The sequence below is a fragment of the Hypanus sabinus genome, chromosome 7 (assembly GCF_030144855.1).
Source record: "Hypanus sabinus isolate sHypSab1 chromosome 7, sHypSab1.hap1, whole genome shotgun sequence".
NCBI lineage: Eukaryota > Metazoa > Chordata > Chondrichthyes > Myliobatiformes > Dasyatidae > Hypanus > Hypanus sabinus.
In genome coordinates, this window is record NC_082712.1 from 19,281,654 (window position 1) to 19,307,719 (window position 26,066).

The following is a 26,066-nucleotide window of genomic DNA, read 5'->3' on the forward strand; positions in this document are numbered from 1 at the left end:
GCAGCAACGATAAAGGTCTTCCTGGAGATTTCCCGATGTTCCTCCATGCTCCCACGTCCATTTTCAATCAATTATGATTGCACACGGCACCCCACTTCACAAATAACAGATAATCAGTTCCGGAGTGGCTGCTGCAAGCTGCGTCGCGCCGCCATCTTGGAATTTTTATTGAGAACTTCAGTGTACACACTGTGAATAATCACGAATATGTTAGAAAAAGTAATAAAATGGCAGCGAAACCGACAGAGAGCAAGACGTCAACTGAAAGAAAAAAACTTTGTGATCACTGTGGGCGGGAGCACCGACCTAAGAAGTGTCCAGCGTATGGAAAAATGTGGAACGACTGCGGTAAGAGTAATCATTTTTCATGCTGTTGCAGAAGTAGAAAAGAAATAAAACACATAAATGCAGTGCTTGAAAATGAACGTGAGGAGTTTTATATACTTGTGCTTTGTGAAAACAATCAAAGTAAGAATGACTGGACTATTCCATTATAAGTGAACCAAAACAATATTCTGTTTGAACTGGATACTGGAGCACAAGTAAGTGTTCTTGCAGAATCTGAGTTTAATGCATTAAAGCCAAGAACAAAGTTACATCAGACAAATATAAAAGTGACTGGGTATTCAGGTGCAGACATTCCAGTTAAAGGAACATGTGTGGCAAATGTATCACACAAAAATATTGTGCACTCGTTTCATTTGTGGCTGTGCCAAAGAATGTACAGTCAATTCTGGATTTATCTGCCTGTGAGAGACTGAACTTGGTGAAAAGAGTCTTAGTCCTGGACAGTGACAGAGTCAGAATACAGTGACTTGATGAAAGAGCAAGAGAGAACAGAATTTGATTCTAATGCGGCAAAAGTAAAAGAAGTCGTAAAGAAAGACCCCAGACCCATCCTTTGTTATGAAACTTGCCGGTACAGTACAATACGGATCTGAAGCCAAAGAGTGACAAGAATCAGGGTCCAATCGAAGAAGTGAAAGCACGAGTGAAGGAATTGAGAAGTTTTATTGAAATGATGAAGTCTCAGCATAAAAAAGAGATTACACAGTTAATGAATGAATTGCGATTTCTTCTCAAAGACCTCAAGGAAGAGCCAACTTCAGGGTTAACTGATGCAGACCAGACGAGGCATGAAAGTAATAACAAAACACAAGAGCTGTCTGAACCACTTAGAAGGTTTACTCGTGTTTGTAAACCCCCAGAGAGTCTGATAGAGACTTGTTAAATTATGTTGTTATTTTGTTTTGATTAATGTTGCTAATTGTTTTTCTTTTTAGGGAAAAGAAGATGTGGTGATATCATGTGTCACGTGTAAGAACATGATTGGACAGAGTTTGGAGAATGCACAGAAATGACAGAATAATCAAGAAGCTTGTATATTAAAACGTGGTTGCTGTTTGCTGTTGTAAATAAAAGTTCTAGTTATGTTCTTCAAGAATCTGTTTCCTTATGAGTAACCCACGGTACATATAAAGAACACAACATGTGGGACTGTTGAATCCTACAAAATGCTCTCTTTGGTTCTATATAAAATGTAATATCTTCCCTTAAACAATGATAAAACACTGCAGATGCTGAAAATATGATATGAAAACAGAAAATTGCAGGGAAAAACAGAAAATGAAGAGGAAATCAATTAATATTTCAGGTCATTGACATCAGACCTGCAGAGTTTATTCCTCTATGGGTGCTGACATCATGCTGAATAATTTCACCATTTTTATGCCAGAATACGGGAGCAGAGGGATTTGTACGGTCTGTAGGATTGATCAATAAATCCCAATTTATCTGTCGATTAATCTATATTTTCCCATTTCATTTGAAACCCCAATCTGTCAAAATCCATCTCTGAATGGAACTCTCCCAAAGACCTGACATTACGAACTTTTCAGAGGACAGTTTGCAATTCCCTTCCTCATTGCTCCAAAGTTAAGAAGATTGGCCAATCAACAAACCAAGCTGCAAGTCTTTGGGATGTGGGAGAAAACCAAAGTACTCACGGTCACAGGAAGAACATGCAAACTGCACACAGATAGCGCTGGGGTCAATATTGAATATAAGACTCCAGCACAGAGAGACGGCAGTTCTGCTAGCTGCACCATTGTGGACTGTTTGAACGGGAATTGTTATATAGTTACAGCTAAAGGGCAAAGGACTGGAACATTGGCTGTGTGTTGCTCTGTTGAGCATTATGGAGATGCTGTGTTAGCGCCTGAATGTGTAGCCGCACTTGCAGGCTGCCCCCAGAACATCCTCAACTCATGTTGGTTGTTAATGCAAACAGCATGTTTCACTCCATGTTTCAATGCACATGTGATTCATAAATAAATCTAATCTAATCTAATTTTGGTATTAGTATTGCTTTATTATTGTCACATCTACCATGTACCGAGCGAAAAACTTGTATGGCATTTATTCAGATCAAATCATTACACTGTGCATTGGGCTAGAATAAGGTAAAACAGCAGCAATGCAGAATAAAGTGTAAACGCTACTGAGAAAATGCTGTGCAGGTAAGTGGTAAAGTGCCAGATCATAACAAGGTAGATCGTAAGGCCAACAGGCCATCTGTATAAGAGGACCATTCAAGTATCTGTTAACAGTGGGATAGAAGCTCTCCTTGTGCATGGTGGTATGTGTTTTTAGGCTTTTGTATCTTCTGCCCGCCGGGAGAGGGGAGAAGAGAGAATGTCCAGGGGTGCGATTTGCAAAGAGTTGCAGGGTCACAGAGGTATGAATGGCATTCTCCACTGCTGTAAGATCCAATCGTGTCGAAGTGAGCTCCAGCTGTTGGGTCACCTCAGTTGCTTCTGCAACCCTCCTCTGCTCCCCCAAGTACTTTCCATCAGCGTTGTGGAGTTCTTGAATCCAAGTTCCACAGTCGTTTGAAACATGCCAAAGATGCTTTAAAGTTCAAAGCTCAAAGTAAAATATATTTTCAAAGTCGATATATGTTATCATATGCTACACTGAGATTCATTTTCATGCAGGCATCCACAGTAGAACAAAGAAAAACAATACAGTCAATAAAAATCTACACACAAACCCGGGCAAGCAGCCAATGAGCAAATGAAGACAAACCATGCAAATAAAAAATATAATAAATACTGAGAATATGACTCATAGAGTCCTTGAAAGTTAGTCCATGGGTTGTGGAATTAGTTCTGATTTGAAATAGAAGTTATTCATACTGGTTCAGAAGCCTGCTGGTTGAAGGGTAATAACTGTTCCTGAACCTGGTGGTGTGGGACCTGAGGTTCCTGTACTTCTTTTTCAATGGCAGCAGCAAGAAGAGAGCATGGCCTGGATGGTGGGGATCCTTGATGAAGGATGTTGCTTTTTTATAACCATATAACAATTACAGCACGAAAACAGTCTATCTCAGCTCTTCTAGTCCATGCCAAACGTTTACTCTCACCTAGTCCCACTGGCCCGCACTCAGCCCATAACCCTCCATTCCTTTTCTGTCCATATATCTATCCAATTTTTTTTTAATGACATAATCGATCTACGGAAAGCTCTCTGGATGGTGGGGGTCCTTGAGGCTTTTTTTAATGCCAGCACTCCTTGTAGATGTGCTCAATGCTGGAGAGGATTTTGCCTGTGATGGACTGGGCTGTACCATCACTTTGTGTAGGCACTTTAATTTGCTGTGCTTATGATGTAGGCACCATTTAAGCTGGAATAAGGAAAGCCTTGCCACTGTGTGTTTCAGATCCGTAATGCGGCCACGAACCGATGTGTCGACAGCAAGCACGGGGCGACAGGAGCAGAGCTAAGGCTGGACATCTGCATCAAGGATGGCTCTGAGCGCACATGGTCACATGAGCAGGTACCACTGGGCTAGAAGCTTCACCAACCATAACAACAGCAATCTAATTTGTACATGACACCCTTAACAAGACCCTAAGCAAGATGTTCCAAAAGTTTTGTTAGATGAAATTTGAGATTGATATGATCAGAATCAGGTTTAGTATCACTAGCATAGAGCATGTCATTACATTTGTTGCTTTGCGACACCTAATTACTAGTACCTCTACTCTTTTTGAGATGTCTGTTTCCACTGGCAGCCAAAGGCATGGGTAGCAACGATGGTCCAACTACGTTCTGATTCCGATTCTGAACATAGCAGTCTCACATTTCATTTAACAAAAATGTGGACCTCTATTTCTCTATGTCTCTATCCCCTCCCCCACCCTCTCCATCTGCCCATCACCCACACGCTCCTCCTACTGGGGCCCCTCCTCCGTCGTTTCCACCTGCCCTCCCCACCATATTTGGTTGCATACTTCACATACATCTCCTATCAGGTTGAATCATCTTCAGTCCTTTGTTATTTCCACCTATCACCTCTCAGCGTTTTTTTGCCAGTCCCAATCTCTCCTATCTGCCTATCCCTCCTCCTCACCTGGATCCACGTATCACTGCCAGATTTTGCTCCATTCCTCTCCCCTCCCCCTTTTAATACTGGCTGTCTCCCCTCTAATCTTCAATCCAGATGAAGGGCCTCAACCGGAAATGTCAACTCATAATCTCCCTCCATAAATCCTGCCTGACCTGCTGAGTCCCTAATATTCTGAGTGTGTTAAACCAGATTTCTAGCATCTGCTGTGTTTCCTGTGTCTCCAAAGTGCCGACTGTCCATGTCCCTCCATAGATGCTGCCTGAAGTTCTGAATTCCTCCAGCATTGCTCCAGATTCCAGCATTGCTCCAGATTCCAGCATCTGTACTCTTTTGTTTCCCAGCTTCTCCATCTCTGCCCTGTTACAACCCCGTGGGATCTTATGTGCTCGTCAAGTTCCCTCTCACCTTTCTTGTGAATGATAAACTAATCCATTTCGAGAGGACTAGAATATAAAAGCAAGGATGGAGCTTTAGAAGGCATTGGTAAGACTACATTTGGAGTATTGTGAGCAGGATGGGACCCCATAAAAGAAAAGATTGGAAAGGAACGAGAGGACGTTTATAAGAAGTATCCTGGGAATGAAAGGGTTAATGTATGAGGACTATTTGTTGGATCTGGGCCTGTAATCACTGGAGTTTAGAAAAATGACGGGGTTTTCATTTAAACCTACTGAATATTGAAAATAAAGTGCGTGTGGAGAGGATGTTTCCATTAGAAGGAGAGTCCAGGACCAGAGGGAACAACCTCAGAATAAAGGGATGACTTTTAGAACAGAGATGAGGAGGAATTTCTTTAGCCAGTGGGTGGTGTATCTGTGGAACTCATTGTCACAGATGGCTGTGGAGGCCAAATCATTGGGTTTATTTGCAGTGGAGCTTGATAGGCTCTTGATTAATAAGGATGTCATAGCAAGGAGAATGCGATTGCAAGGAAATATCAGTCATGATGGAATGGTGAGCAGACTCAATAGGCCAAATGGCCTGACTTTCCATGCTGTATGGTTTTATGACCTGATGGTTTACATTCCAGCAGATACAAGTGCCGTCTGTCCAACATTTCCTCATAAAAGCTCAGGTGTTACTCCCGTAAACCTTTTCTGAGCGTCTCCCTCACACTTATATCCAATAAAGAGATCAGTATTGCAAAGAATAATCCAAATGTGGCTTCACCTATACCCCATGTAAATCAAGAATAACCACCCCATGACTGGATACAATTCCCCTAGCTATTCCTGATTATTTGCGGTGTCTGAACACTAGTCCTCTGTGAATAATGCATGGATAACCAGATCTCTCTGCATCTTCCAGCTCATTGTTGAAAGATTATTCACATTGTCCCACATTTTGCCATGTCTTTGCCCACTCACGTAACCAGTCCGTTAGCTTTTTGTACCTTTATAATAGGAAGGGTTTGGAAGCCTTGGAGAGGCTGCAGAGGAGATTTACCTGAGTGCTGTCTGCACTAGAGAGCATGTTTTATGTGGATGGGTTGGAGTGAAGGAAGATGAGAGGTGACATGGTAGAGGTGTACAAGATGATAGGAGATGTAGATTGAGTGGACAACCAATGCCTCTTTCCAGGGCAGAAATGCCCAATAAAAGGGGGCATAATTTTAAGGTGATTGGAGGAAAGTGTACGGGGAATGTCAGATATAATTTTTTTTCACACAGCGAGTGGTGAGTACATGGAATGCCCAGACAGGAGTGGTACTAGAGGCAGGTGCATTATGGATATTTAAGAAATTCTTAGATAGGCACGTAGATGATAGCAAAATGCAGGGCAAATTAGGTGGAGAAGATTAGATTGATATTGGAGTAGGTGTGCTGAAGAGCTGGTACTGTGCTGTAACGTCCTGTGTTCCCTGTTCCTAAGTCTTGGTCACAGCTTGCTTTCTTAAACCACTGCCAGCAAACTTCACCATCATGCTACATCCAAGCCATTTAAATAAACTGTGAAAGGCCCCAGTGTCCATCGCAGTGGCAGGCAGCTCATTGCACCTTGCCGACTAGCAAGAGCCCCAGGCCTGATCAATGCAGACATCCAACTGAGCCGGATAAATGCCAGTCGCCACAAAATGAGAAGGCAGCTGGCTGGCAAGTCTGCCAATATTATAGCAGGTTAATTTAAAACCTGGCTTCCGTTTAACCACCTTAGCCCCTGTTGAAACTGCTTTCCAGATCTTTAATTGTAATTCTTTAGCTTATACAGCACTTCCATTATCTGAGTTGATGGAGTTCCAGATAGCCTGGAGAAAAAACATACCCCCTACCAAATAGACTTCCAGAATCATTGGACAGATTCATTGTTGAATTACGTTCACAGCCGCTAATAAATATGGAGATATGCCCAGCTCGGCTACAAGTCGTAAGTAAAATGAATGTAAGACACTGCTGCATAATGATCAGAGTCTGGCTGGCTGCCAGATTGCTAGGTTTTGAGTTGCAGAACAAGTGGAGGGGAGAGGACAGAACAAAAGGCGGGACCGGTGACAGGCTGGAAGGCAGGAGAGATCAAATAACAGAAGAGGATAAAGTCCAGAGCAAAAGAAAGTATCAAAAGAAAGTGAAAATCTGGAGGAGGTGTAGGCACAAAATATAGCGATACTTTGCTTTTTGATTAGACTGTATTCCTGGGAACAAGAGGTACAGGAGTCAGCACTATAAGAATTATTATGGTAGGGAGTAATAAACACAAGTGATTCTGCAGATGCTGGAAATGCAGATCAATGCACACGATATACTGAAGGAACAGGAAAGAGATGAGCTTCACTTGTCACATGTACAGTTTATAGGCATCCGTTAGTCTCGTGAGACCATGGATTTGTGCCTTGCGCAGGCCTGGGCAGGGTTGTATGGGAGACCGGCAGCTGCCCAAGCTGCAGGCCTTCCCCTCTCCACGTCACCAATGTTGTCCAAGGGAAGGGCACTAGGACCCGTCGCAGAGCAATGTGTTACTCTGTGTTACTTAAGTGCCTTACTCAAGGTCACAACACGCTGCCTCAGCTGAGGCTCGAACCAGTGACCTTCAGATCACTAGACCGATGCCTTATCCACTAGGCCACGCACCAACACATGTACAGTACTGTACCTATAAAATGTATTCAACCCCCTTGGAAGTTTTCATGTTTTACAACATAGTATCACAGTGAATTTAATTTGGCTTATTTTGACTCTGAGGAACAGAGAAAGACTCTATCGTGTCAAAGTGTAAACAGAACTCTACAAAGTGATCTAAATGAATTACAAATATAAAACACAAAATAATTGATTGCATAAATATCCCACCCCCCCCCCCTTTAATATGACACACCAAATCATCACTGGTGCAGCCAATTGGTTTTAGAAGTCACATAATTAGTTCAATGGAGTTCTGGTTTTGGAGACCTGTGCACAGTCAAGGTGTTTCAATTGATTGTGGTAAAAATACACCTGTATCTGGAAGGTCCAACTGCTGGTGCGTCAGTATCCTGGCAAAAACTGCACCATGAAGACAAAAGAACACTCAAAGCAGCTCTGTGAAAAGGTTATTGAAAAACACAAGTCAGGAGATGGATACAAGGAAATTTCCAAGTCACTGGATATTCCTTGTAGTACAGTTAAGACAGTCATCAAGAAATGAAAAGAATGTGGCACAGCTGTAAATCTGCCTAGAGCACGCCATCCTCAAAAACAGCATGACTGTGCAAGAATAGAACTAGTGAAGGAGGCCACAAAGACACCTATGACAACTCTGGAGGAGTTACATGCTTCAGTGGCTGAGATGGGGGAGACTGCGCATACAACAACTGTTGTCTAGGTGCTTCACCTGTCGCAGCTTTATGGGAGAGTGGCAAAGAAAAACTCACATGAAGTCTCCGCTAAAGTTTACCAGAAGGCACATGGGGGCCTCTGGATTCAGTTGGAGAAAGGTTCTATTGTCTAATGAAATCAAAATTGGCTTTTTGGCCATCAAATTAAACGCTATGTTTGGCATAAAAACATCATCAAAAACAGACCATCCCTTTTGTCAAGCATCTTCACTGCAGCAGGCCCTGGAAGGCTTGTGAAGGTAGAGGGTAAAATGAATGCAGCAAAATGCAGGGAAAACCTGATGAAGTCTGCAAGAGAACTGCGATTTGGGAAAACATTTGTTTGCAAAAAAGACAATAATCCCAAGCATAAAGACAAAGCTACACAGGAATGGCTTAAAAACAACAAAGTTAATGCCCTAGAGTGACCAAATCAGAATCCAGACCACAATCCAACTGAGAATTTGTGGCTGGACTTGAAAATAGCTGTTCACTCATAATCCCCATGCAATCTGACAGAGCCTGAGCAGTTTTGTACTGAAGAATGGAAAAAAATTACAGTGTCCAGATGTGCAAAGCTGATAGAGACCTGTCCACACAGACTCAAGGCTGTAATTGCTGCCAACAGTGCATCTATTAAATACTGATTTGAAGGAGTGAGTAATTATGCAATCCATCATTTTGTGTTTTATATTTGTGATTAATTTAGATCACATTGTAGAGATCAGTTTTCACTTTGGCACGAAAGATTCTTTTTCTGTTATCAGTGTCAAAAAAAACAAATTTAAACCACTGTGATTCAATGTTGTAAAACAATAAAACACGAAAATTTCTGGGGGGGTAATACTTTTTATAGTATCGTATATTGAAGAGGTATATATTTTATAGGTATCATATATTGTCTCTTATTGTACCTAATATAGTAAATGGCGGTTGTGTGTCCTTGAGTCTCCCAGGGAACTACATCTGCATGAAGTGTATCTGGCTGCAGCTCCTTGAAGACCGTGTTAGGGAGCTGGTGCAGCAGCTGAATGGCCTTCAGCCTGTATGAGAGAGCGAGGATATCATTGATCAAAATTACAGGGAAGCAATTGCCCCGAAGTTGCAGGAGGCGAGTACTGGGTGACTGTCAGGAGGACCAGAAGCATAAATAGGCAGTTAGAGCAGCGCACCCCTGTGGCCACTCCCCTCAAAAATAAGTATACCGCTTTGGATACTTTTGTGCGGGATGACCTCCTAGGGGAATGCTACGGCGACCGGGTTACAGGCACTGAGCATGGGTCTGTGGTGCAGAAGGGGCAGAGAGAGAAGAAGGGATCAGTAGTCACAAACACAAAGTACACTGCAGAGGCTGGGGTCAAAACAACACGCACAACAATAGGAGGAACTCTGCAGGTTGGGCAGCATCCGTGGAAACGAACAGTCAGTGTTTCGGGCCAAGACCCTTTGTCAGGACTGAAGAGGGAGGGGGCAAGGGCCCTATAAAGAAGGTGGGGGATGGTGGAAAGGAGAAGGCTGGTAGGTGCCAGGTGAAAAACCAGTAAGGGGAAAGATCAAGGGGTGGGGGAGGGGAAGCAGGGAGGGGATAGGCAGGAAAAGTTGAAGAAGGAATGTAAAGGGAAAGCATTATGGGTAGTAGAAGGAGGTTGAACTGTGAGGGAAGTGATAGGCAGCTGGAGGAGGAGGCAGAGTGAAAGTGGGACAGGGGAAGGGAGGGGGAGGGAATTACCGGAAGTTGGAGAATTCAACGTTCATTCCGAGGAGGGGGAGACTACCCAGACAGTATATGAGGTGTTGCTCCTCCAACCTGAGTTTGGCCTCATCATGGCAGTAGAGGAGGCCATGTATGGACATATCCGAATGGGAATGTGAAGCAGAGTTGAAGTGGGTGGCAACCGGGACATTGGTGCTGCTTCCTGCACCCATCCCGAGCTCATCAATTTCATCAACGTTGCCTCTAACTTCCACCAAGCCCTCAAATTCACTTGGTTCATCTCAGACACTTCTCTCCCCTTTCTCGTTCTCCATCTCTGGAGATAGACTGTCCACTGACATCTTCTATAAACCCACTGACTCTCATAACTACTTTGACTTTACCTCTTCCCACTTGCAAAAATGCTATTCCCTATTCCCAGTTCCTCCATCTCCACCGCACCTGCTCCCAGGATGAGGCTTTCTGTTCCAGGACATCTCATCGTAGTTTCCTTTCCGCCATCATCAATGATGCCCTCACCCACATCTCCTCCATTTCCTGCACTTCGGCCCTCACCCCATCTTCCCGTCACCACAACAGGGACAGAGTTCCCCTTGTCCTCACCTACCACCCCACCAGCCTCCAGATCCAGTACATTATCCTTCACAACTTCCACCACCTTCAACAGGACCCTACCACTAAGCATATCTTTCCTTCTCTACCCCTCTCCGCTTTCCACAGGGATGGTTCCCTCCGCAACTCCCTGGTCCACACATTCCTCCCCACAGATCTCCCACCTGGCACTTATCCCTGCAAGCATAAGTGCTACACCTGTCCCTACACCTCCTCTCTTACCACCATTCAGGGCCCCAAACAGTCCTTTCAGGTGAGGCAACACTTCAGTTGTGAGTCTTTTGGGGTCATCTATTGCATTCAGTGCTCCCAATGCAGCCTCCTCTACATCGGTGAAACCCAACGCAGATTGGGGGACCACTTCATTGAGCACCTCTGCTCTGTCCACCACAACAGACAGGATCTCCCGGTTGCCACTCACTTCAACTCTGCTTCACATTCCCATTCGGATCTGTCCATACACAGCCTCCTCTACTGCCATGGTGAGGCCAAACTCAGGTTGGAGGAGCAACACCTCATATACCGTCTGGGTAGTCTCCAGCCCCTTGGTATGAACATCGAATTCTCCAACTTCCGGTAATTCCCTCCCCTCCCTTCCACCATCCCAGTTTCACTCTGCCTCCTCCTCCAGCTGCCTATCACCTCTCTCATGGTTCTGCCTCCTTCTACTACCCATAGTGCTTTCCCCTTACATTCCTTCTTCACCTTTCCTGCCTATCCCCTCCCTGTTCCCCCCCCCCCCCCACCCCTTGATCTTTCCTCTTACTGGTTTTTCACCTGGCACCTACCAGCCTTCTCCTTCCTACCCTCCCCCCACCTTCTTTATAGGGCACCTGCCCCCTCCCTCTTCAGTCCTGGTGAAGGGTCTCAGCCTGAAATGTTGACTGTTCATTTCTACCGATGCTGCCCAACTTGCTGAGTTCCTCCAGCATGTTGTGCATGAAGGGATCAGTAGTGATAGGGAATCAATAGTGAGTAGAACAGATAGGAGATTATGTGGATGTGAACGGGACACCTGGATGGTATGTTGCCCACCAGGGTCAGGGATGTCTCAGGTCAAATCCAGAACATTTTGGAGGGGGAGGGAGAGCAGCCAGATGTCTTGGTACATATTGGTAAGGAAAGGCAAAGAAGTCCTGAAAAGCAATTTTAGAGAGCTAGGTAGAAAGCTGAGAAGAAGGACCTCCAAGGTAGTAATTTCTGGATTGCTGCCTGTGCTACGCACCAGTGAGGGTAGAAACAGGATGATTTGCAGATAATTGTGTGTCTGAGAATATATGCATATAAATTATTTAGATGTTGAAATTGATGGCTTTGTTGCCAAATTTGCAGATGATACAAAGATTGGTGGAGGGGCAGGTAGTTTTGAGGAAACAGGTAGGATGCAAAAGGACTTAGATTAGGACAATGGGCAAGAAAGTGGCAAATGAAATATAATGTTGGAAAATGTATGGTCAAGTACTTTGATAGTAGAAATAAATGTGCGGAGTATTTTCTAAACGGGGAGAAAATCCAAAAATCTGAGATGCAAAGGGACTTGGGAGTCCTTGTGCAGAACACCCTAAAAGTTAATTTGCAGGTTGAGTTGGTAGTGAGGAAGGTAAATGCAATGTTAGCAGTAATTCCAAGAGTTCTAGAATACAAGAGCAGGGTTGTGATGCTGAGGTTTTATAAGGCACTGGTGAGGCCTCACCTTGAGTATTGTGAACAGTTTTGGTCTCATCTTAGAAGAGATGTGCTGGCATTGGAGAGGGTCCAGAGGAAGCTCACAAGGATGATTCCAGGAAGGAAAGGGTTATCATATGAGGAATGTTTGATGGCTCTGGGTCTGTACTCACTGGAATTTAGAAGGTTGAGGGGGGATCTCATTGAAACTTTCAAATGTTGAAAGGCCTAGACATAGTCGATGTGGAAAAGATGTTTCCCATGATGGGGTGTCTAGGACATGAGGGCACAGCCTCAGGATAGAGGGGTATCCATTCAAAACAGAGATGCAGAGAAATTTCTTTAGCCCGAGGGTGGTGAATTTGTTGCCACGTACAGCTGTGGAGGCCAGTTCGATGGGTATATTTAAGGCAGAGATTGATAGGTTACTGAGAGTTACCCTGGCACAGTGGGGACAGTCATTGCTGGCAGATGGCAGCAACTGTTCAAGAATAGATACACTGATTAATCACATGTACATTGAAACATACAGCATACAGTTTTCATTAAAAACAACACAACTTCTGTGTTATTTTATAAATGACCTGGATGAGGAAGTGGAAGGATGGGTTAGTAAGTTTGCTGATGACACAAAGGTTGGAGGTGTTGTGAATAGTGTGGAGGGCTGTCAGAGGTTACTGCAGGACATCAATAGGATGCACTGGGCTGAGAAGTGGCAGATGGAGTTCAATCCAGATAAGTGTGAAGTGGTTCATTTCAGTAAGTAAAATTTGAAGACAGAATATAATATCAATAGACATAAGACATAAGACAAGACACAAGACAAAGGAGCAGAAGTCAGCCATTCGGCCCATCGAATCTGCTCTGCCATTTCATCATGAGCTGATCCAATCTCCCCTTTAGTCTCATTCCCCCGCCCTCTCACCATAATCTTTGATGCCCTGACTACTCAGATACCTATCAATCTCTGCCTTAAATACACCCAATGACCCGGCCTCCACTGCCGCCCATGGCAACCAGAGTGGAGGATCAGTGAGACCTTGGGGTCCATGTTCATACAATACTCAAAGCTGCTGTGCAGGTTGACAGTGCTGTTAAGAAGGCGTATGGTGTGTTGGCCTTCATCAACTGTGAAATTGAGTTCAAGAGCTGTGAGGTAATGTTACAGCTATATAAGACCTTAGTTAGACCCTCCTTGGAGTACTGTGTTCAGTTCTGGTCACCTCACTACAGAAAGGATACTGTAGAGAGAGTGCAAAGGAGATTTACAAGGATGTTGCCTGGATTGGAGAGTATGCTTTATGAGAATAGGTTGAGTGAACTTTCTTCTTGGAGTGACAGAGGATGAGAGGCGACCTGATAGAGGTGTATAAGATGATGAAAGCCATTGATCATGTGGATAGTCAGAGGCTTTTTCCCCAGGGCTGAAATAATTAACATGAAAGGTCATTGTGGCTCTTGCATTTACTGTAATTGCCTGTAAGAAAATGTATCTCGGTTTATCTGGTGAGGTATATGTACTTTGATAATTAATTTATTTTGAACTTTGTGTTGACGCGTGGCCAAGTGGCTCAGGCGTTGGTCGTGATCTGAAGGTCGCTAGTTCAAACCTCAGCTGAGTCAGTGTGTTGTGTCATTGAGCAAAGCACTTAATCACACATTGCTGTGTGACGATACCGGTGCCAAGTTGTATTGGCCTAGTACCCTTCCCTTGGACAACATCGGTGACAAGGAGAGGGGAGACTTGCAGCACGGGCAACTGCTGGTCTTCCTTATAACCCTGCCCAGGCCTCAGTAAACATCGAAATCGATGGACTGCTGAAGAAGAAGAATAGTTTGAACTTTGATCTCAGTACGTGCTGGTGGCAGCCTGCAAGTGTCACATAGTGGACCCACAATGTTCAACAGAACAACACAAGCAACAACATACAGAATCAAAATTAGAATCTGAATCTGAATCAATTTAATATCCATGGCATATGATTTGTTGTTTGGTGGCTGCAGTACATTGTCATACATAATAAAATCTAATAAAAAATTAAATTAAATACATAGTACAAAAAGGGAGGAAAATAACTACTGAGGTAGTGTTCATGGGTTCATTGTCCATTCAGAAATCTGTTTGCGGAGGGGAAGAAACAGTTCCTGAAACGTGTGTGACTTCAGGCTCCTGTACCTTTTCCTTGATAGTGGCAATGAGGAGAGGGCATTCCTTAACGATGGATGCCGCTTTTTGAGTCATCACCTTCTGAGTTTCCTGGGTGCTGAGAAGGCTGATGCCCATAATGGAGCTGACTGGTTTTACAACTCTCTGCAGCTTTTTCCCATGCTGTGCAGTGGCCCTTCCATACCAGAAGGTGTGGCAACCAGTTTGACTGCCCTCCTCGTTACTGTTCACCCTTTCCACTGCTGATCCCTCGAAGAAGACTGATGTTTGTTCCCTCGAGTTCCCCTACCTGAAGTCAACAATCATTCCTTGGTCTTACTGGCATAGAGTGCAAGGTTGTGGCTGCGCACCACTCTACCAGCAGATCTATCTCGTTCCTCTACACCTCCTCATTGCCATCTGAAACTGTGCCAACATCAGCAAATTTACAGATGGGATTTGAACTGTGTCTAGCCACACAATTGTGAGCAGTGAGCGAATCGCACATCCTTAAGGTGCGCCAGCACTGCCTGTCAGCGAGGAGGAGATGTTACTTCCAATCAGCCCTGACTCTCCTGGTAAGGAACTCGACAAACAAAGCAAACACCTTTTTCACCTCGCCTTCCCCACCACCTACCCACACACACAAACAGGCAGTGCAGCTCCAGGCCTCTGGCCTCCGCGCTGTGGCCCCAGACTCACAGACACTGGTCCCTCAACCTTTGGAGTTGCCAAACTCAGAGTTTTGACCTCTGGATTTGGCGACCTGAGGCTTCAACCTTTGAATAATGCAGTTACCTGGAGTGAAATAAAAACACGAATGCTGATTATCTGAGAGTGCCAAACTCATTGTCCACTATGGAAGGTTGGAATGTGCCATAGAGTCATTCTGTTAATCAGGTCCTTCGGCTCAACTCATCCATGCTAAACAAGTGGCGTTCCTCAACTAGTCCCATTTGTCTAGGGACATACCCTTCTAAACTGTTACTATGAAAATAGCTTCTGAACATTTTAATTGTAAATACACCCACATCTTCCTCTGGCAGCTTGCACCATATACGTACCACTCTCTGTGAGAAAATATTGTAGGTCACCTCTAAATCCTTGCTCTCTAGTTTTGGACTCCCCTACCCTGGGGAAAAAAGGCTGTGACCATTCGTCCTATCTATACCCCTCTGAATTTTATAAACCCCTATAAGGTCACCCCCCTCAGCCCTCTAAGCTCCAGGGATAAAAGTTTTCGACTAACCAGCCTCTCCTTGCTCAAGGTCTTCTGTCCCAGAAACTTTCTTGTGGCAGGCTGGAAGATGAAGCATCGTTCCTCACCATTATGTTAAGTTTGTAGGAACAGAGTGGGAAGTGGCGGGCAGGAAGATCAGATGGGGAGTGAGAGGGAGAATTGGTACAAAAGGCGACTCGAAGTTTAGGGTCATGCTGTCAAACTGAGCGGGGTACGCAGCAAGGTGAAGTCATGTCAAATAGATTGTCGTGTTCACAAGTAGGGCACAACAAAGAACTTGAAGGCATGTAGATTCAAATAATACACAGAACATAAATTATACAAGGCAGTGAAAAAAAATGTGTCAAACAAGATGTTTGTGTAAAAAAACACAGTCAATGAAGTCAAGTGCTATTAACCAAGCGGTAACGGGGTACTTTGGGAAAATATGATTAGGCAGAAGTAAAATGGACTTATGAAAGAAAAAATATGTTCATGAATGCACTGGAATGCAGAAGCAAAGTCAAAGTTGAGTTTATTGTCATATGCACAAGTACTTGTATGCACAGATGCAATGAGAAACTTACTTGCAACATCATTATAGGCACAAAGTATCCAATATACAACATTCACAAGAAAAACATTAACCAACATGATACATAAAGTACACAATTAGAACATAAAATGTCCATTATAGTGCAAAGTGGTCTGTTGAGGTAAAGGTTAGTGTTGTACTGGTGTGTTCAAGGAGTAAATTGTTGAAGGGAAGTAGCTGTTCTTGAACCTGAGAGTTCAGGCTTCTGCACCTTCTACCCAATGGTAGCAGCAAAAAGAAGGCATGGCCTGGATGGTGGGTGCAGGTTTGGTCTCCCAAGTGTAGAGGAAGCCACAGCATGATCAAACATCCCTCAGATTTCAGTGATCCCTCCTTGTGTGGATCCACTGACTGCAACAGATGGAGAAGGTGGTGCTTGCTGCACAGGTGGGCTGTTTGGAATATTGTTCATAGAGCCACATCAAATCAAATCAAGTTTAATTATCATTCAACCAGAATAGATAGAGTGAATGAAACAGCATTCCTCTGGGGCCAAGCAGCGAAACAAACAAAATAGCAAGGATTCAAAAAAAAAATCAAAGGAGTATATTAACACAAAAAAAACAAGACCCTCAGCAACACGTCCCACAATTGATGGCACAGTCTCCCAACAGTGCAGAGATGCATGTAATCCAGCCTGTCATTCCAAGACTCGAACACAGGAGGGCAGCACCAGCAGGGGAGACCAGCCCCCAGCCAAGCGCGGATCACCATGCTCAGGCAGCCACCTCACCTGGTCTACAGCAGTAGGCAAGCCTGGGGTTCGAGTGCAGCAACAGGCCCTCAGCATCCATTTACCCCATAATCCCATCACTGCCTTCAGATTCTCATCTACACCCCTGGGAGAATTTACAGTGGCCAATTAACACACCAGTATGTTTGTCTCTGGGATATAACAAGAACCAGATCACCAGCACAGAAACAGGCCCTTCGCATGAACTTGTCCATAATGACCAAGGTGGCTTCTTGGGTCATAAAAAGAACTTGCACAGGCAGCACCCAAGATTGGGACTGAAACTGACTCACTGGGGCAAGCCTATTAGCTGAGACACCCTGCTGCCCAGCATTATGCCACCCTATCGCTGTTTGTGTTTGACATAGAGACTCAAAGCCCTTAATGCTTCCCCAGACAATCCATCCCCATCTTGAGCAGGCATGACTCTTCAAAATGATGTTAATATTTTTCAAGAAGAGTTGGAAATGTCCTCAATGTTCATGCTGTCTTCCTGCCGTGACAGAGCTTCAATCTAATGGAATGATAGAGGCTGAATTACCTACTCTTCTCCTTAGACAGGAGATGCTGTGAGTGTGCCAGTATTTGCAGCTGTGGCCCCTCAGCATGGTCTTTATAACACAATGATACACCATAGATATGCTGTAAGATTGGTGAGGATGCTGCCAGGACTCAAGGGCCTGAATTATGGGGAGCAGCTGGGCAGATGAGGACTTCACTCCTTGGAACATTAGGGACTGTGGGGGCCACCCAACAGAGGCATATAAAATCATAAGAGGCAAGTATGGAGCCGAATAAATACTAGAGGGTACAGGCATACGATGAAAAGGGAAAGATTTGGAAAGGGGCCCGAGGGGCAATTTCTACATGCCGAAGGTGGTTTATATATAGGATGAGTTTCCAGAGTAAGTGGTGGAGATACAATAATAATACTTAAAATACAACCAATGGTCACTTTATTACATACTCCCTATTACTGAGTGTATGTTTGCGATCCTCTGCTGTTTCCAGGTTCGACATGTTGTGCATGCAGAGATGCTCTTCTGCACACCACTGTTGTAATGTGTTTTTATTTGAGTTACCTTCCTGTCAGCTTGAACCAGTCTGGCCATTCTCCTCTGACCTCTCTCATTAACAAGGCGTTTTTGCCCCCCCCCCCCCCCAGAACTGCTGCTTGCTGGATATTTTTGTTCTTCACAACATTCTCTATAAACCCTAGAGATTGTTATGTGTGAAAACGTCAGGAGATCAGCATGTTGTGAGATACTCAAACCATCCCATGTGGCACTAACAGTCATTTCGCAATCAAAGTCTTCCCCATTCTAATGTTTGGTCTGAACAACAAGTGATACTCTTGACCACGTCTGCAAGCTTTTGCACATCGAGTTGCTGCCACAAGATTGTATGATTAAATATTTGTATTAATGAGCAGGTGTACCTAATAAAGAGGTCACTGAGTGTATGTTTGGATAAGTGATAGGAAAAGTTTAAATTCAAAGATCAAAGTAAATTTATATCATAGTACATGTATGTCACCATGTACTACCCTGAGGTTCATTTTCTTGCAGGCATACACAGTAGAACAGAAAAATACAATCAAATCAATGAAAAACTACACACAAAGACTGACAACTGGTGTGCAGAGCAAGGCAAACTGTGCAAATTAAATAAATATATAGATAGATAAGTGAACAAACAAACTGAGAATATGAGTTATAGAGTTCTTGAATCAGTTCACAAATGAGGTGAGTGAAGTTATCCACCTGGTTCAGAAGCCTGGTAATTGAAGGGGAATAACTGTTCCTAAAGCTGGTCGTGTGGGACCTAAGGCTCCTGTACCTCCTTCCCAATGGCAGCAGTGAAAAGAGTATATGGTCTGGACAGTGCAGGTCCTTGATGATCTGGACAGTGCAGGTCCTATTTGGTAGGTCAAATATGATGACAGAATATAGTATTAATGGTAAGACTCTTGGCAGTGTGGAGGAGCAGAGTGATCTTGTCATCCGAGTCCATAGCACTCTCAAAACTGCTGTGCAGGTTGTGGTTAAGAAGGCATACTGTGCATTGGCCTTCAGTAATCGTGGGATTGAGTTTAGGAGCTGAGAGGTAATGTTGCAGCTATATAGGACCCCGGTGAGACCCCACTTGGAGTACTGTGCCCAGTTCTGGACGCCTCACTACAGGAAGGATGTGGAAGCCATAGAAAGGGTGCAGAGGAGATTTACAAGGATGTTGCCTGGATTGGGGAGCATGCCTTTTGAGAATAGGATGAGTGAACTCAGCCTTTTCTCCTTGGATCGACGGAGGATGAGAGGTGACCTGATAGAGGTGTATAAGATGATGAGAGGCATTTATCATGTGGATAGTCAGAGGCTTTTTCTTAGGGCTGAAATGGCTAGCACAAGAGGGCACAGTTTTAAGGTGTTTGGAAGAAGGTACAGTGGAGATGTCAGGGTTAAGTTTTTTACGCAGAGAGTGCGTGGATTGGGATGCCAGCAACGGTGGTGGAGGCGGATACGATAGTGACTTTTAAGAGCCTCCTGGATAGGTACATGGAGTTTAGAAAAATAGAGGGCTATAGGTAACCCTAGGTAATTTCTGAGGTAAGAAAGGGCCTGTATTGTGCTGTAGGCTTTCTATGTTTCTATAGTAGATATGGGCCAAACACAGACATATGAGACTAGCTTGGGTGGGCATGGATAAGTGGGGCTGAAGGGCCTGTTTCTGTACTGTATTGCGGCATAACTCTTATAAAAATGCAATTTTCCCTACTTCCTTCCAGTTGCAACATTTTAGACCAATACTTTGAATTCTGGATGTGTAACCATTGCAGAAACATGATTTTCCAGTGGATGTGTTTGGCACATATCACTGCATATTTAGCTTTTGTCCATAATTAGTTAGGTGGAAGTACAAATACTGGTACTTATCCAACCTGTTAAGAGTCCCATTCAGTTTTCCTGTGGGTTATGTAGTTAGGTTTTTGCAAGAGTAAACACATTCTTTCAAAGTAGTGTGATGGAGGGCGTGCCATTAACTGTCAGTCAAAAGCAAATAATACGTGGCAATAAAGGACAGAAGATAAAGTATGTGTGTTTATTACCCAACCAGGTGTGTTCCCAAGCACCCGGCAATCTGACGTGTAACGTTTAGTGTCAGAACCATCCAGGTCTGCATGCAGTTCAGAAAGTAGAAAACCAGGGAACAACGACAAAGTTGAAACCTCTGGGCTTTACACTTAATGAGAATATCTCATCAACATGTATTCACTCTTAGTTGCCCTGCTATAGGAGAGATGCTATTAATCTGGGAAGGGTGCAGAGGTGCGGATTTTGCTCGTACTCGAAGGAGTAGCTTTGGAGAGGGGCAGAGTAGATTGACTCTTTGCTCATCGTTGGTCAGCCTGTGATGGAGAAGATGCCACTAAGCTGTGAAAGGGTGCAGAGGACTGTTATGGAGGGAGGTTGGGACTCAGTTCATTGAAGCGATCTTACAGATTTGTATAAAATTATGAGGGCCATAGATGGGTGAATGCACACAGTCTTTTTAGCAGTTTTGGGAAATCGAGAACTAAAGGGTTCGTGGTGAGAGGAGGGAGATGTAATAGGAATCTGACTTGCAACTTTTTCACCCAAAGGGTGGTTATTATATGCAAAGAAATGGTTGTGATAGATTCATTAACATTTAAAAGGCACTTGGAAGGTAGATGGATAGGAAAGGCCAAGAGCAGGTTAGTGGTAGGGGTCCATGGTACAAGGAGGTATGGTCCTAACGAAGGGTCTCGGCCCGAAACGTTGACTGCTCCTTTCAAAGGATGCTGCCTGACCTGCTGAGTTCATCCAGCTTTTTTGTACAAGAATGGTTGGGAAGCATTAGCCTAGAGGGATATGGGCCAAATGCAGGTAAATGGGACTAGCCTGGCTGGGATTTTCTTTATTTATTTGTTGAGCTACAGCACAGAACAGGCCCTTCCAGCCTTTTGAGTCAAGCAACCCTGCAATCCCCTGATTTAACCCTAGCCTAATCATGGGACAATTTACAGTGACCAATTAACCTACCAACCGCTGTGTCTCTGGAGGAAACCCATGTGGTCACGGGGAGAACGTACAAACTCCTTACAGGCAGCAGCAGGAATTGAACCCAGGTCTCTGGTGCTGTAAGTTGTTGTGCTAACCACTACACTACCATGCCACTGTGGTCAGTATGAAGCAATTTAGCTGAAGGGCCAGGATCCATGCTGTGTAGCTGCATGACAGAGATAAGATGTTTCAAATAGTCCTTCACAGCCACTCAGTTTTTGTTCCATTTCTCTAATTATTGTCCACTCTGCAGATCCAATCTGCTGAGGGTGTAAATGGTGCTAAAACTGAAATTATATCCAGCGCTCATGTGTGGCTGCAGTATATTGAACTTCCTGCATATTGTAACAAGGAGACTCATTCTTCACCTAGAATAGGGGTCCCAGATGCCTTGCTTTATGGTATTAGTCCATGGCATAAAAAAGGTTAGGAACCCCTGGTCTAAAACAACACACAGAATTCTGGAGGAACTCAGCAAGTTAGGTAGCATCAGAACTGGTAAGTAGGCCTCGGCCCAAAATGTCGAAAGTTTTTTTCACTCCACTTATGTTGCCTGATTTGCTGATTTCCTCCAGAATTTTCTGTGTGCTGCTCAAGATTTCTGCAGAATCTTGTGTGGTTATATTCTTCCCCGATTGTAGCTTTTTTCCTGTCACCAGCCCTCACTTTCCCAGCCAGTCCCACCTATGATAAATATTTGACTATCCTGGTTATAAAAAGAAGCATAAAAGCTGTAGGAATATGAATCTTAAAGTAATATTTTCAACTACATCAACTTTCATTTTCACAAGCTTTTCGCTGACTAGCTAAGAAAGACCCTTTATACTGCATTGAATTGATTTTTTCAGGATTCAATTATCTGCAGGATGGATAATGTATCCCTTGAGAAAGTGTGACAAAGATAATGAAACTGATAGCTGGAAATCAGAATCAGATTTATTATCATTGACTTATATGTCATGATATTTGTTGTTTTGCAGAGTGCTAAGACAAAAAAAAACTATTATAATTTATAAAATATGTAAGTAGTGCAGAAAAAAAGGGAACAAAGAGGTAGTGTTCGTGGATTCAGGGATGCTCACAATACTGGAGGGAAATAAGCTTAGGGTTTCACAGATGCATAGTGGTTAGCGTGACACTATTATAGCTCAGCGTGTCACAGTCTGGAGTTTAAATCCAGCTCCATCTGTAAGGGGTTTCGACGTTCTCCTCGTGACTGTGGGGTTTCTTCCGGGTAGTCCCATTTCCTCCCAGAGTTCAAAGTCGTACCAGTTAGTAGGTTATTTGCTCATAGTAAATTTTCCTGTCATTAGGCTGGTAATAAATAAGGGGGTGGCTGAGGGCTACGGCTAGTTGGGCCAGAAGGGCCTGTTCTGCACTGTATCACTAAACAGAAAAAATGCTGTTTCTAAAACATTGAGGGTAGGTTTTCAAACTCCTGTGCCAATTCACAGATGGTGGTAATATGAAGGGAACATGTCATCTGCAGTTTCTTACCATCCTGTGCTTCGGAGTCTCCATAACAGGCCAGGAAGCAACTGGTCCGAATGCTCTCCATGGTATATTTGTAGAAATTTGCCGGAGTCTTTGGTGACATAACTGTAACTCCCTGGGTCGCCTCAGGCTCGCTCAGCTCGTTCTCGTCTAGGGGGAGCAGCCTTCGGCCCCGCCAAACTGGGTAATCAGCTGGTGTGGATGCTGTGTGATGTCCCCGCCTCGCCCAAAAACAGACAGTACACCATATGCTATTAAATGAGTACAATTTATAAAGTTTACTATAACTAAGTGATTAATAACGATACAGTATATATGAAGAGAAAATTAAAGAAAAGGCGCCAAACTTATCAAAGTCCAAACCACTTCATGCACAGCCGTTGGAGCTCAATTACTGAAGTCTTCTGGACACCATTCGCTCCCCTCCGAACTCCTCGACTCGCAGCTCAGGACCCTCCGAACTCCTCGACTCTCCAAACAGCTCAGGACCCTCCGAGTGGTCAACCAAGCACATCTAGCTTCATCCCCCCCTCCTCGGAGAATCTCCCGGCCTCGGACCCCCCTTTGGGGTCCGATCCTCGCCCAGCTTAGAGCATTGCGTCCTCTCTCTCGACCCCCTCGCGCCGATCTGCCCAAAAGCCCGTCAACAAAAGCTTACAGACTCAGAAGAAAGAACATTAATCCCCATTTGGTTTACAAAGGAATACCATTCTCGTTATCAGTAAATTATCATTCCTGCTAGTTAACAAAAAGAAGAAACCCTCTTTACACTCTCCTTCCACCAAATAAAAGTCATGTCCTCATGACTACTAAATAACTCGCCAGCTTTCCTGCCAACACACCATAACCCAAGCACAAACAGTGACATCTCCTCCCCACACAGTCACCCTCACAGTTCCTCAGGCGCTACTTAGGCCAACTATCTGGGAGTTCCCTAACCCTTCTGAGGCCTCCGTACCCCCTCACCTAAACCCTTCAGCTCGGACACAACTGGGGATACCTTGGGCCCACTACCAACTCCTCTCTCAACCTCTCACTCATGCCCCACACTGCACACAGCTAACCCTCCCCGCTACACCTGACTCAATGGGAGAAGGGCCAAAGGTCTCTTCCTCAATCGAGGGAAAGTCAGCAAAAGGCAGCATGTACCACACATCCAGCACATCATCCATCGAATCTATTCTTCCTCATTCCTGTGATCGGTAGCTGCTGTTTGATCTTCTCCAAACGGAAACACGTGGCCTGCACTGCTCCCGCAGTCTCTTCAGCCTCCTGTTCAGTATTCACTGCACTTCTCTCCAGCTTTTTCTTCCTCATGACTTCTTCCAGATCACCTTTCAGGTTTTGCGCTTCATTTGAACTGTCGATGGTCATCTTCAGGTTCCCTTCAAGCCTCCGCTTCTCTCTTCTGAGATTTGTCTGTAACTTCTTCACCTCCGCAAACTCCCCTCTCCGGGTTCTCAGTTTGCTATTACCCTCAGTCAGACAACTTCCTTCATTCTCTCCAACTTGTAAGTCTTCCGAATGGTTCCAGATCACTTTCTCCAGTCTCTCTGTCTTCATTTCAAACTTGGTTCCATAGAGACAGTCACTCACGAGCTGCGACCTTCGCCAGCCCTGGCACGTGTCCCGAAAACACTTTAACTCGGTAGTTCTCAGCTGCTCCTGCAACGACCTCACTTCATATTCTCCTGAGGCAAGTCCAAATACCAGGAGATCATCCACATACACCAAAACTCCAAACGCCTCCACATCCCCTATGGTCTTCCACCTGCCCAGCAGGAAGGTTGCAAGGGCTCCAGATATGCCCTGTGGCATCTTTTTGGACCCGAAGACTCCTAGGGAATTTATAACGGCTGTCTTCTCCTTGTCGGCCCCACTCATCGGGATCTGGCAACATCCACTCCTCAGATCCAGCACCTTAAACCATTTCGCACCACTCAGACAGGCCATCGCCTCTCCGGCCCGCAGGGCCATATTCTGGTCACTGACAGTGCGCCTCTTCAACGCAATACAATCCACACACACGCTGCCTACGTCTTCCACGGCTTCAGGGGCCAGTCGCCGCAACCTCTCTCTCCCCGAGGTGTCTTCAGCAGTCAACTCCGCTCCCTCGTGGTATTTCGCAGCTTCCACTAGGAGGGTCTCACCCTCAGATACTTCCCCCAGGCCATACCACCACTGGCGCTTGTTTGAATTCGGTACCGGCCCAATGCTGCTACACACGTCCACACAAGCAGCTCGAAACTCTGGGTGCATCGACAATGCCTCCAAACAGCGCTCACCCGCCTCCTCCGGGCAGGCCCCCAAGTGCACCAGCAGGATATTGGTTCTGTCTAGAACAGAAACGCTGCCCGTCTCAACAGGGTCCGGACACATCAGCATTAACGATTCCTGAACCTCAGTCTCCTCCACATTTGCCTCCAAGAACTCCATTTTCACTGACCAACAACCGTCGTCAGGATAATCACCGGCACTGAGTGTACCCCGAATCTCCAGTGTCCTCAATGTCGTCAAGGGTAAATGCTTCCAATAACGGTTATGAAACAAACTGTACAGCAACTTAACCGGCGCCCCGGTGCCGAGGATGGCTTTAACTTGACTTCCATCCATCTGTAACAACACCTGTGCGCATGGCCCCTCTAAGCCTTCAGGAATAGGGTCTGTTCCTTTCGGGAGTTCCTTGGTACATTGCTGGGAACGTGCTCCCCCAGAGACCCCAAGCCGTTCCCCCACTGGGCCTCCTCTAAGTTTCCCGACACCTCTCGAATCAACGGAACAACTGATCCCCTTGACAGATCCCCTTGGCACCACAAGCAATTTATCTGCCCCCCTAGGCAAAAAGGGATACCCTAAAAACTTCCCACCAATCTCCTGCCACAGATATAATAAGCCCCCCAGCTGCGGCATTTGACTTCCAGTCGAACCACACGCATTTTCCCACACTTTCCCAGAACTGGCAGCGGTCACTTCGAGGTAATTGCGCCTGACAGTTCTAACAAAGTCACCAGCCCGCCTACTCAAACTTTCAACCCGTCCCTGTCGCTTTTCCTCAGCCAAGCACTGCCACTCACCCAATAACTGAGGGGTCCGCTCCGCCCACGCCTCCGCCCCTTCGGGCTGGACATTATTCCAATAACCGGGCGGAACTCACCACGGCTGAAACATCCCAACCTGTCACTCCTCACTCTCCAAACAGTACGGACAACCCATGGTCCCACCACCATTTCGTCAGCCAACAGCAACCACCCCACCCAACACACACACAGCGATAACCAGCAATCGCACACCCACAAAGGCACACCAGTTCTTCGCCGCAGACACAATTTAAAGAGGGCGATCCCACAGCTTCCACAGAATTCAATCCCGGACGAGCACCCCACAATGTAACTCCCTGGGTCGCCTCAGGCTCGCTCAGCTCGTTCTCGTCTAGGGGGAGCAGCCTTCGGCCCCGCCAAACTGGGTAATCAGCTGGTGTGGATGCTGTGTGATGTCCCCGCCTCGCCCAAAAACAGACAGTACACCATATGCGATTAAATGAGTACAATTTATAAAGGTTACTATAACTAAGTGATTAATAACGATACAGTATATATGAAGAGAAAATTAAA

General features: G+C 45.0%; 1 protein-coding gene across 1 annotated transcript in view; it reads left to right on the forward strand.

The window, feature by feature from the left end:
• The window catches only part of galntl6 (polypeptide N-acetylgalactosaminyltransferase like 6), a 784,854-nt gene that overhangs the window by 706,144 nt on the left and 52,644 nt on the right, over positions 1–26,066 (forward strand). The window contains exon 10 of the mRNA XM_059974280.1: positions 3,722–3,838. Coding sequence (XP_059830263.1) covers positions 3,722–3,838 — 117 coding nt within the window. The remainder of the gene's footprint in view (positions 1–3,721; positions 3,839–26,066) is intronic.